Source organism: Apium graveolens, chromosome 5 (genome assembly GCF_009905375.1).
Source record: "Apium graveolens cultivar Ventura chromosome 5, ASM990537v1, whole genome shotgun sequence".
NCBI classification, from domain to species: domain Eukaryota; kingdom Viridiplantae; phylum Streptophyta; class Magnoliopsida; order Apiales; family Apiaceae; genus Apium; species Apium graveolens.
The window spans coordinates 236,574,970-236,596,116 of NC_133651.1; the positions used below are offsets into that span (position 1 = coordinate 236,574,970).

At 34.1% G+C, this 21,147-nt stretch overlaps 1 protein-coding gene across 4 annotated transcripts; it reads right to left on the reverse strand.

The window, feature by feature from the left end:
* Positions 1 to 262: 262 nt before the first annotated feature.
* On the reverse strand, positions 263 to 3,211 carry LOC141724962 (uncharacterized). Of its 4 annotated transcripts, none has more exons than XM_074527290.1 (6): positions 2,962 to 3,211; positions 2,188 to 2,355; positions 1,729 to 1,841; positions 1,487 to 1,653; positions 1,240 to 1,389; positions 263 to 811 (listed from the first exon to the last, which is right to left on the reverse strand). In XM_074527290.1, exons 2-6 carry the CDS (start codon positions 2,256 to 2,258, stop codon positions 464 to 466), a joined length of 849 nt encoding a protein of 282 aa, XP_074383391.1. In that variant the 5' UTR covers positions 2,259 to 2,355; positions 2,962 to 3,211; the 3' UTR covers positions 263 to 463. The 4 variants fall into 4 exon arrangements, with proteins under 4 accessions (XP_074383391.1, XP_074383389.1, XP_074383388.1 ...); XM_074527288.1 differs by having other exon boundaries at positions 1,252 to 1,389; positions 1,729 to 1,990; positions 2,962 to 3,210; XM_074527287.1 differs by having other exon boundaries at positions 1,729 to 1,990; positions 2,962 to 3,208.
* Positions 3,212 to 21,147: the final 17,936 nt, after the last annotated feature.

Genomic DNA, 21,147 nt, shown 5'->3' on the forward strand with positions numbered 1-21,147 from the left:
CGAAAAGCAAGCACACTAACATCTACTATGCTGCAGATCAGCCATTCCTTCACCTGAAAACAGTTGCCCAACTACGACACTATAAATTATAATACATTAGAAAAGACGCGATAATACAATAGAAAAGACTGAAACTATAAATATCCGCAAAAACTGAAATTTGCGTTAGAAAAACTTTAATAACCCTGTGGCGACATTAGTTAAAATCTTAAAAATAATATTCACAAGTCATGTCATTTTTCTACCTTGAATCATACAGAAATAAAAACCAAAAGAGATCCTCAGTTCCTGATGAACTGTGCATTCACTGAAGATACAGAACATTCCTTGTTTCTGTTAGCACATCAGTCACTATTTTACAATATCTATGGATCCTTAAATCTCAACGTGGCTAGTTCTCCACACACAAAGCATATGCAATAATTTCTAAATGGGCACTCTTGCTCTTTCTCTATCTGTACATTTATATTTTAAAAGAAAATGCTCTTTCCCATCTTTGAGGATGATATGGTATAAAATTAACAATTCTTTTACCTTCGGGTAATGGAAGCTCCAGTTGCGTTGGAACCTTATCATGCCAGACAAAGTCATTCTCATGTTCATATTTCTGCAGCAACCCTGCCAACTTATCGGCCTCCTGATTAAGAACCAACCTCCAGGACTCATTTCCTGGTAGATTCATCGGCGCAGTTACAAGAGCCTGTTGAAGAAATCCAATTGCAGTACCAATCTGACCATTAGCCTTTAAACTTTCTGCACGGTACATATCATTTCTCAATTCATGCATGACTTTGCAAAATGAAAGAAATTCCTGCCAACCCAGAAAGATGACGAAGAGAAGATTTTAGCAGATAAAAAACTTGATCTTGACATTTATGTCGAACAAAACAAACAATAAGAAGAGCAAATACAATCAACTTTAGAAAATTTAAAGAACATCAAAATTCCAAATGCTATTAAGGCCTTGAGGACTACCGGGAAAAGAAGAAATAAGGTCCTTAGTTGCTTGACGCAATTACATCTAATTTTATAAATTGATAGATTTCTTCAAAAGAGTGACTAACGACTAAATACTAAGTTTAGTTTCCATTATTTCCTTCTACAGTAGTAGGTAAACATCAACTAGTATAAATGACATGAAAATTAACAAGCCAGATTATAGAGATACAACCACGATATTAAAAACAAAAGATAACCAATCAACCAATATAAGAATGGATATGCATATTGCATATATACCACAAAGCGTACTGAAATATTCTTTTTATCTTCAGTTAATGACTGTAATAAAACAATCGCTTCATCTAGCATATGTACAACACCATAATGCAACTTTGCTAATAGACTTTGTGTGTTTCCTTTCTCCTCAGATTTCTTTATGATTACAGCCTGTAAGAAAATTTTGGTTCATTGTTATCTCCGCAAATAAAACTATCAAAAAAGTTTAAGCTTTCAAACTAATAAACATGAGAAATCAGACTTCCACCTGAGCCTCAGCCAAACAAAGAAGGCTCAAAACAGAACACACGGATGATGTAACTTCTGGTGGCCTTTCTGGAGGCAGAGCAGGCTGTAAAGAGGGAAGAACCTCATTCGCCAAGTGGTGATAAACTCCAGCAGCTCTCCTAAAAAGAGTGGTAGATTGCACCATATCTACAGTGATACGTAATAATCAAAAAAATTAAAGTTTGCATATTAATGGTTAAGGAACTAACTAATAAGGTTTACCTTTGGACAGTAGTTCAAAAGCCCATTCTCGTAGCAGTGCACCATTAAGAAAGAGCATCATACTGAGCTCAAACAGCAGACTATCAATTTGAAAGAACTTTTGACCCAAAAAACTGAAGAAAGATAATGATGTTAGAGCACTGCTCCAACTTATCCTGAGTTTGGAAGTCCATTGAAGCATCCGAGGGCTATCACTAACCATATGAACTTGGCAGATAAAATTTTCCAATAATGGCAAGTACTTCTCTAATTTTTGAATGTCCTGATTGCAATCACCCACACATGAAGAAAAATCTAAACATCAAAATTATGATACTATTTGCTCGTGTTTTCAGCTTTTTTACCACACAATTCTTTAATAAATGTTAACTTTTTAAGGTTTTGCTTTCATAACTTGTCATGACATAGAAACACATATAAGCTACCTTTTACATGCCTATATAATTCTATAATTGTTACCTGTTCACACTGCAAAGTTGAGCCTCCAGACATTTCCCGTGCAACAGCCATTGTAATAGAGCTTCTTTCATTAATAGACTCTTCAATTATTCTACGTTTAGAGCTCAACTCTTTTAGTTGTTCAAGTGTGCCAGAATCGCGAGCAATGAATATATCTTCAAAAATAATCTGTTGGAGACGAACAACAAATTTCAAATTCCTTCATTATTAGTAAACAAGCCCCTAATGTTTTATCATCCACAATACAAACTACATTTCCTTGATTTAAAAAACTAACTACACGCAAATAAGGGCATGTTTGTTTTACATTTAATTACTTAAAATAAGTTAACAAGCAATCCCGGAGGCCTAAACAAAAAAAAACTGAAAAAATTACATTGCGCCAAACAAAAGCAACTAAACAGACATCATATCATATGTAATCACATACTTACTCTATTGCCCTTAGGAGCAAACATTGAAAATTAGAACCAAAGTAGCATGATCTTCGAAAAAATCCTAGCAATTCTATCATAAATAGACCCTAAACTAACAATCCCCACAAATTATTAAATTTTCCCAAGAGAATACACAAAAAGGGATTTATATAAGCAACCATTAATTCTTTTGTAAAGTAGCATATACTAAAATCAAGAACATAATCATAAGGTAAAAGTCAAAGCTTTACTTATTTTCAAGAAACCTCAAATGATACAAAATGGATAAATTTATATTGTACAACATGAAAATATATAATTAGAAAGAGGGTAACAGAAAATATAAATTTGTAAGCACCTTCTTGGTTTTAAGCTTCACAGGATCTGAAAAATGTGGCTGCAACATCATTACTTGTTTACAAATAGTTACTACTTTAGCTTCTTCACCTTCAGTTTCATATCACTCTCATTCAAGAAAATCTCTCTCTCTCTCTCTCTCTCTCTCTCTCTACATATAAATTCACACACCAATTTGGGTTGGATCATTGGATGTTCAGTTCCTTCTGGAGTAAGGATAGGATGAGTGGACTAGAAGGGGTTTACGGTCAAGATTGTTGTTTGGGCCAGTGGCCTATAGTGGCCCATAATTTTATATATATTCAATTCACCCAGCTATTTGAGATTAATCGAAAATTCGAGATTAATTAAAAGGATTAGTCGAGAAAAAATTAGATATATTTTAATATTGAAATATTATTTAATATAATATTATAATTATATTAATTATAAATTAATAAATATGTATTTATCATATTTTAATTTCTAAATATAATGATTTTTTAAATGAATATATTATTTTAATTTTTAATAAATTAGTATTTATACTCCGATAAAGAAAAATGTATGATGTTTAATCGGATAATAAAAATCAAATTGGTCAAATACTATAGGAGATTAATCAGGTAATAATTTGTTAAATCAATTTTTTTAGAAAAATAACTTTAACTCCATGAAACTTAAAAGTTATTGAACCGTTCCTTTTTAGATGAAAGCAATTTAGTATTCGTGATGGTTAGTATTCGTGATGGTTGCTTACGAAGGTCGTTATTGTTTTAGGTTTTGTTTAAATGATTAAAAAATAATAATTTGAAACTAATTAAAAAACTAAAATTGTATATCATTAATTATTTGTATAATTAATAACATAATTTATAAATTTTATATTTCACAGTAACATAATTTTCTGAATCAATGCATTGAAAAGATGATGTAAAGAGTGAAATTGATTCATTTATTTCTAATGGACATGGGATTTAGTTGATTTTTCTTTTGGGTGTACTATAATAGCATGTAAGTGAATTTTCAAAAGTAAATTGAAATCGGATGGCTCAATCGATAGATATAGATTAGGTCGGTAGCAAAAGGTTTTGGGTGAAGAGAAGGTATTGACTATTTTGATATTTACACTTGTTTCCAGAATGAAAACTATCTGAATACTTGTGGCAATAGCCTCCGTACATGATCTTATAATTCATCAAATACATGTAAAAACATCTTTTTTAAATGGAGATCTTTAATAAGAGATTTATATGGACCAGTCTGAGGGATTTGTAGCTTGTGGTAATAAATTGAAAGTCTGTCAATTAGTCAAATTTATATATAGCATAAAACAAGTACTGAGAGACTGCTATAAAAAATTTGATTAAACTGTTTTAACTTTAGACTTTGCAGTTAATATAATTATGAAAGTGACAAGTGCGTCTATTATAAAATTAGAGCTAGTGAAATCATGTGCTTATATATGAATAATATCTTATTGTTTTGATCTAATATTGAGATCATTAACGAGATATAGAGTTTCTTGAAGAGTCATTAAAATGAAAGATGTGGGTGTTGTCAGTGTGATTTTTGATATCAAGTTGATAGAATGAGTTGAAGGAATAACCTTGTTACAATCTCAATAAATAGAGAAATCTATGATTGAGAAGTTTGGTTATTCAAGTTGTAGAATCTTTAACACACCATAAGATTCTAAAGTTGCGTTCGTTCAAGAATACATTTGGGTTCCTATGTCTCGGTTAAGTTTTACTTAAAATATTTAAAGTTTACATTATCTTGAAACCTACACTAGACCAAATACTTCATATTATGTGTCTAAGTTGTCAAGATATTCAAATTTCATATTTTGTGTCTAAGTTGGCAAGATATATAAGTTGTCCAAACAATACTCATTATGAGGCATTAGATAGAGTTCTTAAATATCAAAAGGGAATTATTTTCCTTGTCTTGCGTTATAGAAAGTTTCCTAGTGTTCTATAAGGATGCAGTGATACCGGTTTTATAGCTAAGAACTCTCGTTCCACTGGAGTTACTGGATATTTATTTACCCTAGCAGGTGGAACAATATCCTAAAAATCTACTAAACAGACTATTATAGCTCAGTATACATTTAAGGTTGAGTTGTGTCATTAGATGCCACAAGGACAGAGACTGAATGGGTACATGGATTTATGTATGTGATACATGTAGTTAGCAAACTGCTTCATGGTATTGAAATTCATTGTGATAGTCATACAACTTGTTGGATATATTTGAGATGTCATGTCTAATATGTTTCATGTTTAGTTTTCAGATCTTAACAAACAGAAAATATCAGTTCTTACCGGAATCAGGACTTACACCAGGACTTAGATTATCAGAAGATAATATCAGAAGATGGATATCAGAACTTAAGTACTGAAGGACTAACAGTTAAGGAAGGAAGCTGATTTACAGGAAAAAAGATCGAGACTAATACAGAAGAAGATATGCATGGAAAGAATTAGAGGACTAGAAGAATTATATAAGATATCTGATTTATATATTTTAGGAGACAAAATTATATTTCATATCAATTAGAAGTTATCTTGTAACTGTGTGTCTATATAAACACAGACATAGGTTTACACTATATGTGTTACGATCATCGAGAAGATCATACATTATAACCTAGCAGCTCTCGTGATATTTGTTAATCACTGAGAGAGAACAGTTCCATTGTAACAGAGTTTATTATATCGAATACATCTGTTTTCTGTTACTTGTGTTCTAAATCGATTTGTTGTATTCTACACTGTATTCAACCCCCTTCTACAGTGTTGTGTGACCTAACAAGTGGTATGAGAGCCTATCTTTTAACAGACATACAGTAAAGATCCAAAACAATCATGTCTGAAGAAGCTGGAAAATCCAACCAAGCCCGCCAAAACTGAAGAAACTCCAAAGACTCAAACCCACAGTCGATATGAGACTATCAGGGTTCCCATGCTGAGACCTTCTGAGTATCCCATATGGAAAGTGAAGATGACTATGTTTCTGGAAGCTACAGATCCAGAATACCTTGACAGAATTTATGAAGGACCGCATAAGCCAACCAAGCTCTCTGTTGTAGTTGTAGATCAGCCAGCAAAGACCATACCAAAGGAGAAAAGTGAATACACAGCTGAAGATATCTCATCTATTGCCAAGGATGCAAAGGTAAGGCATTGCTGCATAGTGCCATTGATAATGTCATGTCAAACAGGGTAATTCAATGCAAGACTGCAAAGGAGATATGGGATGCTTTGGAAATAAGGTGTCAGGGAACTGATGCAATCAAGAAAAACAGGAGGACTATACTTACTCAGAAGTATGAGCACTTTGACTCAAAAAGTGATGAGTCATTAACTGACTTATATGACAGGTTTGTCAAACTCTTGAATGATCTGTCACTGGTGGACAAGGAATATGATATTGAAGATTCAAATCTAAAATTCTTTTTAGCTCTTCCTGAAAGTTGGGATATGAAAGCTACTATTATAAGAGACAACTATGCTCTTAATAAAACTACTCTTGATGAAATTTATGGTATGCTCAAGACTTATGAACTTGAGATGGATCAAAAAAGCAAGAGACATGGGAGAAAGTCAAGGACAGTTGCTCTTAAGGCTGAGGAGGAATCCCCCAAAGTGGCTATCTCAAAGAAAGGCAAAGGAAAAGCTCTCATTATAAAATCTGATTCAGAATCATCAAGTTCTGATGATGATGATACAGAAACTGAAAGTCTACCTGAAGTAGATGCTGATGAAGAGATGATGAAATTGTGTGCTCTTATGGTGAAGGGTATCACAAAGATAGCCTACAGGAAATTCAGAAGGGGAAAGAAGTTTTCCAGGAAAGGTAGAAGTTCTGATAAGAAGGGCTTCAGAAAATCTGAAGGCAAAGGAGGAAAGTCTGATAGAGGAGATTACTCAAATGTCAAATGCAACAACTGTAGTGAGAAAGGCCACATATCTCTTGACTGCAAGAAAGTAAAGAGTGACAAAGGCAAGGCTCTTGTCACAAAGAAGAAAAGCTGGGCAGACACTTCAGATTTTGAAGATGAGGAGAACTATGCCTTGATGGCAAATGCTGATAGCAGTTCTGATGCTGCTGAGTTAAAGGTACCTCAAACAACTTATGCCTTTCATACTGATGATATTACTGAGTTGAGATTATATCTTAAAACCATGTTTATTAGTTACAGAGATCAAACTTTAACATGTGAAAGGTTAACTTCTGAAAATCTTGCTTTTAAAAAGAGGAATGATTATTTAGAAAAAGAGTTAGTCATGTTCCATCAAACTCAGATGGAAAGAGATGATGCCTTTTATGTTAGAGATGAATTGCTGAAAATGAATAAATCTCTAAAAACTGAGTTAGAAAAGGAGAGAGAGATTATCAGGACTTGGACTAACTCTGGTAGAGCAACTCAGGATATACTAAGTAGTGGAAACTGGAAAGAAGGCTTAGGTTATGGAGATGATAAAAGTAAAAAAGGAACTGAACAAGTTAAGCCAATTATTGTTAAACAGACTACTAAGCCAAAGGTAAATCTTGTTAAATTTGTAGCTAAACATGTAAAGTCTGATTCTGAAAAGATGAAAGATATTGAGACAGAAGTGATAGTAGAGTCAACTTCTGACAAATTAGAACAGGATAAACCAACTGAAGTTAACATAGGCTTAATGAAAAAGAAGCAGTTTAAACATAAGCTGAAAGAAATTACCAGTGTGAACAAGGTAAAGGAAGCTAGGAAAAATAGGAATGGAAAGGAAGGTATGAATAAAAGCAACAATTATATGCCTGTTCCTAATGCTCCTAGAAAGAAATGCTATAACTGTGGAAACTCTAACCATCTTGCTTCTTTTTACAGGAAGAATAAGATATAAACTCTTTACCTCCTAAGTCAGGAGTTAAGAGTCAGTCTGTTAGGTTTAAGCCACAAAATTTTTGTTTTCATTGTGGTAGTATATGGCATTCCATTTATAATTGTAAGGAATATAATAGTTTGTACTATGATTATTATCAGATAAAACCTTTTTTGAAGAAAGTTGCTTTAATTCCTTCTAGTGTAAAGTATGATGCAAAGTCTGATACTGTAAAATCTGATAAGAAAAATGTTAGCATAAACTCTGATGTTAAATCCGCTGCAAATGTTAACAAACTTAATAAGGTCAAAGGATCCAAGCAAGTCTGGGTCCTTAAAACTAACCATTAGTGGTCTTTGTGATTGCAGGGCAACATGAAGAACATTTTAGTTATGGATAGTGGATGTTCAGGACATATGACTGGAAATAAAGCCCTGCTATCAGACTTTATGGAGAAAGCTGGCCCAGGAGTTTCTTATGGAGATGGAAATATTGGAAAAACTCTGGGATATGGCAAGATCAATCTTGGGAATGTCATCATTGAATCAGTAGCTCTAGTCTCAGGACTTAAACACAATCTGTTGAGTATAAGTCAAATCTGTGACAGAGGTTATCATGTGGATTTTTTTGAAAAATATTGTGAAGTTATTAGTAATTCTACAGGCAAAGTGGTTTTGAAAGGTTACAGGCATGGTAACATTTATGAAGCCAGACTTTCAACAAGTACTGATGGTTCTGCTATCTGTCTGTTGAGTAGAGCATCAATTGAAGAAAGCTGGAATTGGCACAAGAAACTCTCTTATTTAAATTTCAACAATATAAATGAGCTTGTAAAGAAAGATCTTGTGAGAGGACTGCCAAAAACAGTATTTTCTCCTGATGACCTTTGTGATTCATGTGAGAAGGCAAAACAAAGAAAATCTTCTTTCAAGAGCAAAACTGAGTCATCAATTCTTGAGCCTTATCACCTACTGCATGTTGATCTATTTGGTCCAGTCAATGTCATGTCTAACTGATCATTTGGGTGTACTTCTTGCACAAGAAGAATGAAACTGCATTTACTCTAACTGATCATGTCAGACAGCTGGATAAGTTGGTCAAAGATTCTGTTAAAATAATAAGTGATAATGGCACTGAGTTCAAGAATTCGATTATGGAAGAGTTCTGCAAAGAGCATGGAATCAAGCATGAATTTTCCACCTGGAACTCCACAGCAAAATGGAGTTGTAGAAAGAAAGAACATGACTCTGATTGAAGCTGCACAAACTATGTTTGATGAAGCAAAGTTGCCAACCTATTTTTGGGCTGAAGTTGTGCAGACTGCTTGTTTTACTCAAAATGCTACACTCATAAACAAGCATGGAAAAACACCATATGAGATGGTGAAGAAAAAGAAGCCAAATCTGAAATACTTTCATGTATTTGGTTGCAAGTGTTCTGTTCTTAAGACTCATCCTGAACAGCTGTCAAAATTTGATCTAAAAGCTGATGAAGGAATCTTTGTTTGATATCCACTTTCCACAAAAGCCTTCAGAGTCTAAAATTTAAGAACAAGGGTTGTCATGGAATCTATCAATATCTCTTTTGATGATAAGAAGATTACTGGACTTGAAGATTTCGATGATCATGATCAGCTGAGATTTGAGAATGAAGATTTAAATTCTGATTCTGGAAATTCTGATGACATAAATCCTGATCTTGTAAGTTCTACTGGATTAATTTCTAATGTCATTGAAACTGTGGTAACAACTCCAAAGGAAAATACACCTGCCCAGGGGGAGCAAGCTGAAGATCCTACCACATCTCAAGACTCTCGAGAAGCATCAGAACCTGTCACTGACTCTTCAAGTTCTTATTCATCTAGTTCTGATGAACCAAGTACTGATAATTCTGGAAGCTCTGATTCTTCAACTCCTGAAAAATCAAACTCAAATTCTGAAGTCTCAGAGAGCATAAATACAGGGGGAGCATCAGAAAATGCTGATAAAGATAACATGGATCATGGAGGAGGATCTAGTTCTAGAGATCAACTTCCATCTGCAAGGAAATGGACTAAAGCACACAAACCTGATTTAATCATTGGAGATCCTGAAGCAGGTGTCAGAACTAGAACTGCAACTTCAAATGAATGTCTTTATCATTCTTTTCTATCTCAGACTGAACCAAAGAAAGTGGAAGAAGCTCTTCAAGATGCTGATTGGGTGCAAGCAATGCAGGAATAGTTAAATGAATTTGAAAGAAATAAAGTTTGGACCCTAGTACCAAGACCAAAGAACAGATCTGTTGTAGACACAAAATGGGTATTCAGAAATAAAACTGACAGTGATGGCATAATTACAAGGAATAAAGCAAGACTGGTTGCTAAAGGCTACTCTCAACAAGAGGGTATTGATTATGATGAAACATTTGCACCAGTTGCTAGATTAGAAGCCATAAGGATCTTTTTGACTTATGTTGCTCACAAGAAGTTTAAAGTCTTTCAAATGGATGTGAAAAGTACTTTTCTCAATGGAAAATTGGAAGAAGAGGTATATGTTGAACAACCTCCAGGCTTTGTAGATCCTAAATTTCCCAATCATGTCTACAGGCTTGACAAAGCACTTTATGGCCTTAAGTAAGCTCCAAGAGCATGGTATGAGACTTTATCTCAATTCATTATGGAAAGTGGATTCACAGAGGCACAATTGACAAGACTTTATTCTACCTCAATCATGGAAATGACTTACTTTTGGTACAGATATATGTTTATGATATCATATTTGGTTCTACAAATTCCAAACTTTATGAGAAGTTTGAAAAGCTAATACAGTCAAGATATCAAATAAGTATGATGGGAGAACTCAGCTATTTTCTGGGCCTTCAAGTCAAGTAAAATGAAGAAGGCACTTTTATCTGTCAATCCAAGTACACCAGAAATTTACTGAAGAAATTTGGAATGCAAGTTTGTTCAACTGCATTCACTCCTATGGCCACTGCAACCAAGTTAGATAAGGATACTGGTAAATCAGTAGATATTACTAACTACAGAGGTATGATTGGCTTCTTACTCTATCTAACTGCAAGTAGACCTGATATCATGTATGCTACCTGTCTTTGTGCAAGATTTCAGGCTGATCCAAGAGAACCTCACTTAATAGCTGTGAAAAGAATTTTCAAGTACCTTAAGGGTACAGCTGATCTAGGATTGTGGTATCCTAGGGAATCAGATTTTAAGCTAATTGGTTACTCAGATGCAGATTTTACAGGATGCAAAATAGACAGGAAAGGCACTAGTGGAAGCTGCCAATTTCTTGGAGGCATATTGGTTTCTTGGTTTAGCAAGAAATAGAAGTCAATTTCCACATCAACTGCAGAAGCAAAATATATTGCTGCAGGAAGCTGTTGTGCACAGATTCTTTGAATAAAGAATCAGTTACTGGATTATGGGTTAGAATTTTCTAAAATCTCTATTTACTGTGATAATCAAAGTTTAATTGCTATGACAGGTAATCCAGTTCAACACTCAATGACAAAGCACATCAGCATTATGTACCATTTCATAAGGGAACATATGGATGAAGGTACAGTGGAATTGCATTTTGTTCCAATAGATCAACAGCTAGCAGATATCTTCACAAAACCCCTATGTGAAGCTACTTTTATAAGATTGGTAAATGAACTTGGAATGGTTTCAGGTTCTTTCTCTAAATATGCTTAGTTTTTGTTCTCATGCATCAGACTTTATGATCAGTGTTTACATATTGTATTATCTATATGTAATCTGAGCTTAATTTGAAATTTAATTAAATGCTGATTGTTATCTGATGTGGATCTATATACTCTGATAAGTGTTTTGAATGTTTTGTGACTATTCAATCCAATGAGGATAACTGTGCTAGATGCTGACCTAGTAGTGTTTAATAGACTAGAAATCCCATGTTTGAATTAGTTGTTTATGTGGAAACTCATTAACACAAGCAGATTCTGATATTGAGCTTAGTCAAGTTTACTTTGTGTATCTTATTACTAAGTCACAAACTAGATTCTTGTTTATTATCTTTCAAATTCTGATGTCAGTAAATCTTAAGAATGAACTAAGTGATGATAAGCCTCACTTATCAAAAGAAAAGAAAAGAATAAAAGTCAGGTACTCCTTTGAGATCTAGAATAAATATGTGGAAGGGAAGACCCAAGTGCATTGCTGGTATTAAGTAATATGCATTAGAAAAGTAAAAAATTTTCTTGGTGACTTTTCACATTCTATGATTACTGGAGAAATACTCTGATAACAACATAAATTCTGATAAGCAGTCGTGACTCACTTACACTGAGAAGCCACTGTAAAAAGGAATTTCAAAAGATGCATAAAATGAGCACAAACAGTTGAGGTGGACTCTTGCATAATTTTTTTCTATAATAGACATCATGACTGATGACAGATTTTAAGCATTTTTCTCAGTTATGCCTTATTTCTAAGATGTACTGAAGTTTATCAGACTTTAATCTTTATCTGATATTTTGCTGAATGCACACACACTTTCACTCTATATGAATGATGAAAATTACTGTAGTGATTAAGTTGTTGTTGACAAACAGTTAAGTGTCATTTGCATAAATTCTGAGGATAAGTTATGATGGAAGTTCTGATGATTAAACTCTGAAGAAAATAAGTCAGTATTTGTATGAAGAATTACAGAAAAAGATATTCACTTTTTGAGTACAGAAGCCATGTTCTGATGACTGTTAACATCTGATATAAGTTAAGTTCTGATATTAAATCCTGATGAAATCCTTCATGCTTACGTGGCATTATTCTTTACTTGACTTATTTGTGGTAAAATCTGAAACAGTCATATTTAAATCAGAATATATTTGGGTAAGATAAAAACAGTCATAATCATTTTGGGTTAGTGGTAAACGTGTATGTCTTGAAAAACTGCATGTGTACAGTAATTGTTAATTATTTCCCGTGCCCATTAACTCCTGCTTTAACCTTTTACTGACTGTTATTATTACACATTGGTCTAGGGAGACGAGGCATCATTATTTTTACTCTCAATAGTTAAACAGTCCTCGCGTTCCTTGTGTAATAACCCCAATTTTTGGAATTTTTGAAACGCGGATGAATAGTAACTTTTGCTGATTAAGGAAAATTATCAGACCACGCTATATAAGAGTACTGTTATGGAAATTCTAAGATCGTATTAGTATTCCATAAAGTAAATAAGTGCATGTAAAGATCGTCTGAATCCAAATTCAAACACTTTGATTTTTCCCGAAAATCCACCAGATACCGAAAGAATTGAGTATAAGGTAACATGATTAAAAGGATTTAATTCAAAGATTCTAAGAGAGGATCATAAAAGGAATATAAAATATTGAGAAAGGTTTAGGGGAACCCAAATAATAAGATCCCGGGTATGATCCCTCAAACGATAAACGAGAACGAAAGTTAAGCGAACCGTATAACAGATCAGTGGTCATTAGCCAAGTAATTAAGGGTTAATCAAAGAGGTTAATAGACGATGATGTCATCACACCAACAAGAGGAAGACAAGTGTAACAAGATGACATAAGCAGATGACATGAGCATGACAAAGTGGGAAGGATTGGTTGGTTGATTGTGAGCCACACAATTTTTACCATGGTAACAATTTAATTAACAAACAAAAGGTAGCAACCAAGCCAAGGCAAAACAAATCACAAAACACAAATTAGAAGTTGACTTTTGCTTTCCAAGAACAAAAGCTCTCGGCCAAAACCAGAGCAGCAACTTCAAACTACCATATCTCCTTCAATACTCACTCAAATAGTATGTTCAATAGCTCTTTGGAAAGGTATTGAGATGGCCTACAACTCTTGTTCACAAGTCTCGTCCAAATAAGCATGGTAAGACCCTCGTTTTGACAGTTCTTTCAATCTAACTTTTAGAAACTTCAAAACCTAACTTTGTGTTCTTGATTTCTTTGGAAATATCAAGATTGTAGGAGGCTCCCTAAGACTTTCTAGCTACTCTAATCACTCCAAGGAAGGTATAACACCTCCAAACCCTAGCTTTACTTTGAGTATTACGATGGTTTTGATGGTTATAGTAAATGAGAAGCATGATTCATGTATATTTAGAGTTGAGTTGGATTTATAATGAGTTTGGAGTTGTAAATCTTGATTATTGGTTAATGAACTTAAGTATAGCTTTAGTTCATGTTTAGGGGTAGTATAAATTGGAAAATCTTGAGATGTTGGGACTGTAACAATGAAGTATGGATGAAGTTTGGTTGTGATGTTGATTGGGGGTTGATTTGTGGATTGATTGGAGTAGTTTAAACTTTGGTAATCGCGTAAACATAGCCGTCGTAATGCCCGATTTACCTTAGACTGCTTTTATTCTTAACATCAGGACCCGTGAACTCACTAATAGGTTTTGACCATTGCCATGCTTAGATAGTTCATGTTGCGAGCTTCGTTTTGATATGTGGTTCGCTTGAATCCGATGTACGGTTTAGGAGAAACGACCGTTTTAAGTAACGGCATTTCGCGACCGAACCATTACCCCTCGCCTTACTTTGAAACCTTGGTTAAGGTCCTTAAATGACTAATTGGAGTATGAAAGAATTATGTAAAGTGGATTAGGCAGTTGGTAGGGTACTCACGAAAGAATCACCTTAAAATTCTTAATGGTTAATTTATTAAAAATGGTGGAGCCAAGGGTACTCGAACGACTTATGTGATTCGTTAAGTGTAGAAGTGACCATAAGTGAACGTTAAGGTTCAATTGGTTAAAGTCTAGTTTCTAAAGCGACCGGGGTTTAATTCCGACTTATGTTGTTGTTCATAGGTTATCGGACCCACTCTAAGCTTAAGTCTATCCGGGAACACTCATGCAAGTTTTCTACCCGTTATACTGTTGTTGTGATGTAAATATATGTAAATGCATGCATTATCTTGTGATAAGTGCATGATTGTTATTAGCCAATCTTGCGATATATTGGAGCATGTGATATGGTATATATACATGTCTGTTTCGTAATCTTGATATCTAATTGTTGATTCAATTGCTTATAAGTTGCATAATACCTATGCTAGAGATAAGCAGTAGTTGCGTATACCCTTAGTATAGGGGACCCAAAGGTGAACATTTTTCTAAACCGTGAGTCGATGTTCCCGAGTATAATATATATTTATTTATATATATACATATATATATTGATATAGTTTTCAAAACTATTAATCGAATAAGGTTTATTCGATAACTTTATTTTATTTAATGAATATTATTTTGAATATTCATTCGAGGACTTATGACTCCGCTTACTTTATTTAATGAATATTATTTTGAATATTCATTCGAGGACTTATGACTCCGCTTACTTTATTTAATGAATATTATTTTGAATATTCATTCGAGGACTTATGACTCCGCTTACTTTATTTAATGAATATTATTTTGAATATTCATTCGAGGACTTATGACTCCACTTACTTTATTTAATGAATATTATTTTTGAATATTCATTCAAGGACTTATGACTCCGCTTATTTTATTAAATAATATTCTTTATTTTATTAAAGAATAGTGTTTCGATAATCAAACTTATTTTCGATTATTCAAATAAAGATCTTACTTTCGTATAAGTATATCTTTGGTTATTCGTTATTCATTTCAAGTATGAGTTCTTAAAACTTCTACTTCAATTATTTTTATAAGGATTATCCTTATGGGAATATTATTTAAATAATAATATTCAGATATTTTCTAATATATCGGGACTGATTTATTTCATTAAATCAGCATTACTCCAAACATTCTTAAAAATGTTTTCGAGTCTTCAAAATGATTTTAAAAGTTAGAGGGGATCCCAAAACTCGTTTTCAAATTTAAGATCTTCCTTTCGAAGGGGATTTAAATACTCGCTTTTAAATTAAGGGATCCGGCTCTGTGGTGTATTTTATATTCGCAACGAGGTTGCTGTTTTAATAAATGAATTGATTACTTACCCAACGTTCGGGAAGTAAGTCCATCTAATTGAGTCGGCATTAGCGACAGGCCGGGGTACGGTCTATCAAAGTGTAAGTGGCTGGGTGGCAGCCCATCAACGCGTAAGAGGCCGGGTGGCGGTCCAGCACAAGGTCCTAATGAGGCCAGGGTGATGACCGGTGGGGGATTCATCCATCTACTAGTAGAAAAGGTTACTTATTGGTATCTTTGCCTGATCACCAAGATATCGGGTTTATGCCAAAATTCTTTTCTTTCCAAATTCATTGGATATTACAACTCTGTTCATACTTTACATGACAGAGGTTTTCAGGAAATGTATGAGAGATATATATGGATATATATCGGGACTTAATGAAGTATCTTATAACTTCATTTCTTTTGAATGATATTTCAAAGATTGAATCTATTCAAATCTTATCTTGTATTCTCATCTGTGTGATGAACTTTTTAAACTAATTATAACTTGAACGGTGGTAGTTCAAGTAGTATTCAGATAAATATAAGTATATTGGAGTATCTTATAACTTCATCTTTTCAACTTATATCTGGTTAATGATTATCTTATGCAACGATATTTTTATACAGTTATAAACTGGAACTCTGTGTATATTATGCATGGAAGAGGACTCCCAAGATTTTGAAAAGTATATGTACATATATGCTGAATATTTTGCGACTTGTCGCGTTAAGATATCAACTTGGTTCATTTCTTCTTGACCAAGACTTTCATGAGTACTATGAGAATGCACATATATTGTTAATCATTATACATATTATTTCGGTGAGCTTATTGCTCACCCTTGCTTTCTTCTTTCATCACACAACATCAGATAGACAAGATGAACATGACCAAGCTCCCAATTCGCGAGCGGATAGGAAACGCCGCAGTTTCCTATAGGCGTTGATGTCGCTGTAGCTGAGGTAGGAACTACCAATAGGCTAGGCTTTCAACTTTTGATGTACAGGACTTATGTATCTTTATCAATTGTAATAATGGCAAATAAATTTAAATTTATTCAGAAACCCTTTTAAGGTGTAATGGCATATAATTGTGGAATAAAATGACTCGTGTTATTTTTGGATATTCATCTCCGAGACTATAACTTGTGGTGTGTGTGTTTATTGTGGTGTCACAGTACAGAGTAGTTGATTGTTTATTAAGATTGGGTGTTATTAAGGGAAATGGAACTCGTGACAACCCGGATCCCCGACCCCGGATTTGGGGGTGTTACACCTTGGTATTTCATTGCCTATTTAAATGACTGATCATTCATCAGTAAAATCAAATCTTTTCATTTCTCTCAAATAATGGCACATTTTAGTTGGTTTTACTGCTATGGCACAGACACTGTGACCATTTTTCGAAATGGAATTCCGACTTCATATCCTATCAACAACATTCCATTCGACATCTGGATTCTACTTCCAGAAAATATTAAAAATGATCTGATGTCTTTCCAAAGAGAAGTTCATCTTCGTATTCTTAAACAACAGGAGCAAATCATTCATATTGTTGTTCTCTTTGTTGGAAGTAGGAAGAAGAATTAATTGTCATCCATCCGTTTCTCATCACCGTCAGCTTTGTCAGGCTTCTTAGACTAGGACTAAGGCTGTTGATGTTAAGAATCTTAGAATAAGACTATCTTGTAATTTTTGCATGTAATTGATAAATTTCATGAAATGTACTCATTTGATATATTAATGAAATTTCCTTTAATTACAAGATTTGGTCTTTGTTTCTCAAATTATATGATTGTGCATATTTTAATTGCAATTTATTAATCTTTACTTCATCGATTTTTAACTTTATCCTGTGATGAATGTTTTGATTCAATTTTTGATGATTTGAGGAAACAATTGAAGCACGGGTTCATGCATCTGAACCTATGACAGATGTAGCTGAGAATGTTACTTCTCAGAAAGAAACATCAGCTCAAAGTTCTGATACTTTGAAAAGAAAGAAATCTATAAGTTCTGTTGCTGCTGAAGCAACTCCTTCATTGGCAAGGAGATTGAAGAAAATGAAGGCTAGGAGGTATTTGGCTAAGGCTCCATCAGAAGATACTGAAGAAGCTGAGGAAGGGGATCAGGAATCTCTAATCTCACAAGAACCAGTTATCATTGAAGCCCTTCCAGCTCAAGCGAAAGACACTGCTAATGATACATTTGTTACCCCTCATGTCTCTCCTATTAAAGCTACAGATGATGCTAAAGAACAAACTAAAAATTCTGAAATAAATATTCATAATTTGAATATACCTGAAGTTCTTTATCTGGAAGCTCCATCTACATCAAAGACACCAGCTCTGGAGATAAATTCCGATCCTCAGAATTTAGATGATGTTATTCCTGAATCTCCAGTTGCTTCACACACTGTTGAGCTATCAGAACAGCATGAGTCTTCCTCAAGTTCTGATGACAGTGTTTCTGCTGAGCATCCAGATCCTATTTTGGGCAAGGAAGAATTGGTGAAGAAATTTGTTGAAAAGGAAGCACCTATTCCTTGGGAGGATACTCATAGAGGTGTTGAGTGGACCAAGAGGTGGAATGAATCAGATTTTATTCCATGTTCTAAAGTTCTGACAGAGCATATTGCAAAAGCTGATGAGTTGCTCACAAATGCTGATTTTAAGACACAACTCAAGATCACAGCTCTATCTATAAAACATATTCAAGGTCTACATACTTCTACTCATGAAAAGGTTGATACACTCAGAGAACAAGCTGATAAGATCGATCTACAGCTCTAGCTTGACAAGAACAGGTATATCAGACCTATTTCTGAAAAAGTTGAAGCCATTGAGAAAACTCAAGAGAAGCAACATGCCCAAATTGCTGAGGTCCTGGCTAATCAAGCTTCTCAGAAAGCTCAATTGGATGAAATCGAATCTTCAGTTGAACTTCTTCTTTCTCTCTTACTTCCTGATGATGCCAAAAAGGGGGAGAAGGTAGTTAAGTCCAAATTCTCACCTACTTATGATCTGAAGAAAAAGGATGATAAAGGTGATGACCAGAGAAACTCTGAAAAGAGCAGAGGTCAAATAAAAATTCAAGGAAAATCTTCTATTCAGAACAAGTCAAGTTCTGATGCTGTGAATGCTCAAAGAATGAAGTCAAGTGCTGATAAACAAAGTCTGATGTCAAGTTCTGATATTCTGATTCAGTTAGGATCTGAAGACTCTCAGAAGTTTTTGTAAACTCTGAAGTTAAAGGGGAAGCAGACTACTGTTTATTACAAAAATCCTAAAATCCAGACACTTGATGAGGAGATAGCTAGAAGATTATTTCTGAAACACAATCCAGGAATAGATTTAGAAACTCTCAAGGAGGAAGAAGCTAAATTTGCTGCTGAGAAGACAAATCTTAAGTCTAAAGCTTCTGAGCAAAGAAACCTCCAAGGCCTAAGGAAAAAGGCATTGTGATCAAGGAAAAGTCAAATTCTGAAACTTCAAAGTTCAAGACTAGATCACAGACTGAGAGTGATCCCAAAGACCAAGGTAAAGGAAAAGTTGAGGAACCAACCAAGCCACTGGACTTGAAAACTTCTCAAGATCTGATGAAACCAGTGTGCAAAATGGTTCAAGTAACTGATGATAATCTTGTTGAAGATGAAATTGTTCAAATTATGAAAAGAAGAAAGATAATTGAAGAATCTAAAACAACCTCTGACACTGCTCAAGTTGTTGTTCAAAATAAAGGACAACAAGGTACAGAAGAAATAACAAATTCTGATCAAGCTATCAAGACATCAACTACTGACTATGCTCAAGTTGATTCGAAAAAAATGACAATTGCTGATAAGAAGAAGCTGTTATGGAAGAAAACTACTCCAGTTGAACCAAAATCCAATCTCATGATAATCAACTCGCTACATTTGGGTTGAGAGCCAAGCAACCTAGAAATAGAGTTGGATTAGGTTCTGACGAAGAGAAGATTCGAACAGGAGTAGAGGTTACTCTAAGAGATCCTTTCATGTTGACAGACAAACCATATCAATAAATCAAACAAAGGCACCTTCACAAGGTGTTGTCTGCTCAAATTATGATAGATGCTCATGACAAAGAGAATCTAAAAGAGAAATTGATCTTATTTCTCAATGATGGAAGGACTTATAGACTAGTTGATACTGATGTACTAAAGAAGTCTGTCAGAGAGCTTCAACATATTCACTATCTTCTGGAAGTAAAATCTGATGTTACAAGAAGATGGTCAGAATACATTTTGAAGGCTATAAGAGATCTATTCAGAATCTCTGGTACAAAGACTTCTCATTACAGTCCAATGATTACTGAAGGTGATGGAAGAGAAATTCCTATGCTGAAGAATTCTGCTAAGGTGGAAGTTATTCTGAAAAGAAGATGCTTATGTTATAATGAAAACTCTTCACATCCTAAGGTTATCAGACTTGGTGATGGACTTGAAAGAACATCCATTCAAGCTCTCAGAACAACCATTTATCAAATTGGTGATAGTAAAGAAGAAGAACTGATGTAGGTCAAAACACAGTTAGCTGAAGTTCTGAGAAAAGCTGAAGATAATCTAATAAATGATTTTGTTAAGAATCATTATGGATTCAGATTGATCCAGTGATGTTGGTAAAGCTTGATGTTTTATAAGTTGTAGTTAATAGTCTTATTAAACTCTTATTGCATTTGAACTTAAATGTTTTTGACATTATCAAATCTATTAACTTGTACATTCTTGCATAATTTATAAGTTGAGAGAGATTGTTGGATATATTTGAGATGTCATGTCTAATATGTTTCATGTTTAGTTTTCAGATCTTAACAAACAGGAAATATCAGTTCTTACTGGAATCAGGACTTACTGGAAGTCAGGACTTAAGGATATCAGGACTTAGATTATCAGAAGATAATATCAGAAGATGGATATCAGAAGTTAAGTACCGGAGGACTAGCAGTTGAGGAAGGAAGCTGATTTACAGGAAAGAAGATCGTGACTAATACAGAAGAAGATATGCATGGAAAGAGTTAGAGGACTAGAAGAAGTATAAGATATCTGATTGATATATTTTAGGAGACAGAATTATATTCCATATCAATTAGAAGTTATCTTGTAACTATGTGTCTATATAAACACAGACATAGGTTTACACTATATGTGTTACGATCATCGAGAAGATCATACATTGTAACCTAGCAGCTCTCGTGATATTTGTTCATCACTGAGAGAGAACAGTTCCATTGTAACAGAGTTTATTATATCGAATACATCTGTTTTCTGTTACTTGTGTTCTAAATCGATTTGATTGTATTCTACACTGTATTCAACCCTCTTCTACAGTGTTGTGTGACCTAACACAACTATCGACAAGATCAGCACTATGAAGTACAATGCTAAA

Bases quoted from the DNA above. Each gene is read 5' to 3' on its own strand.
- LOC141724962 (XM_074527287.1), bottom strand. From the start codon at position 3,012: ATGATGTTGCAGCCACATTTTTCAGATCCTGTGAAGCTTAAAACCAAG. The intron at 1,991-2,187 runs GTAACAATTATA...GATTGCAATCAG, and splicing joins CAACTTTGCAGTGTGAACAG to GACATTCAAAAATTAGAGAA. The intron at 1,390-1,486 runs GTGGAAGTCTGA...ATTTTCTTACAG, and splicing joins TTTGTTTGGCTGAGGCTCAG to GCTGTAATCATAAAGAAATC.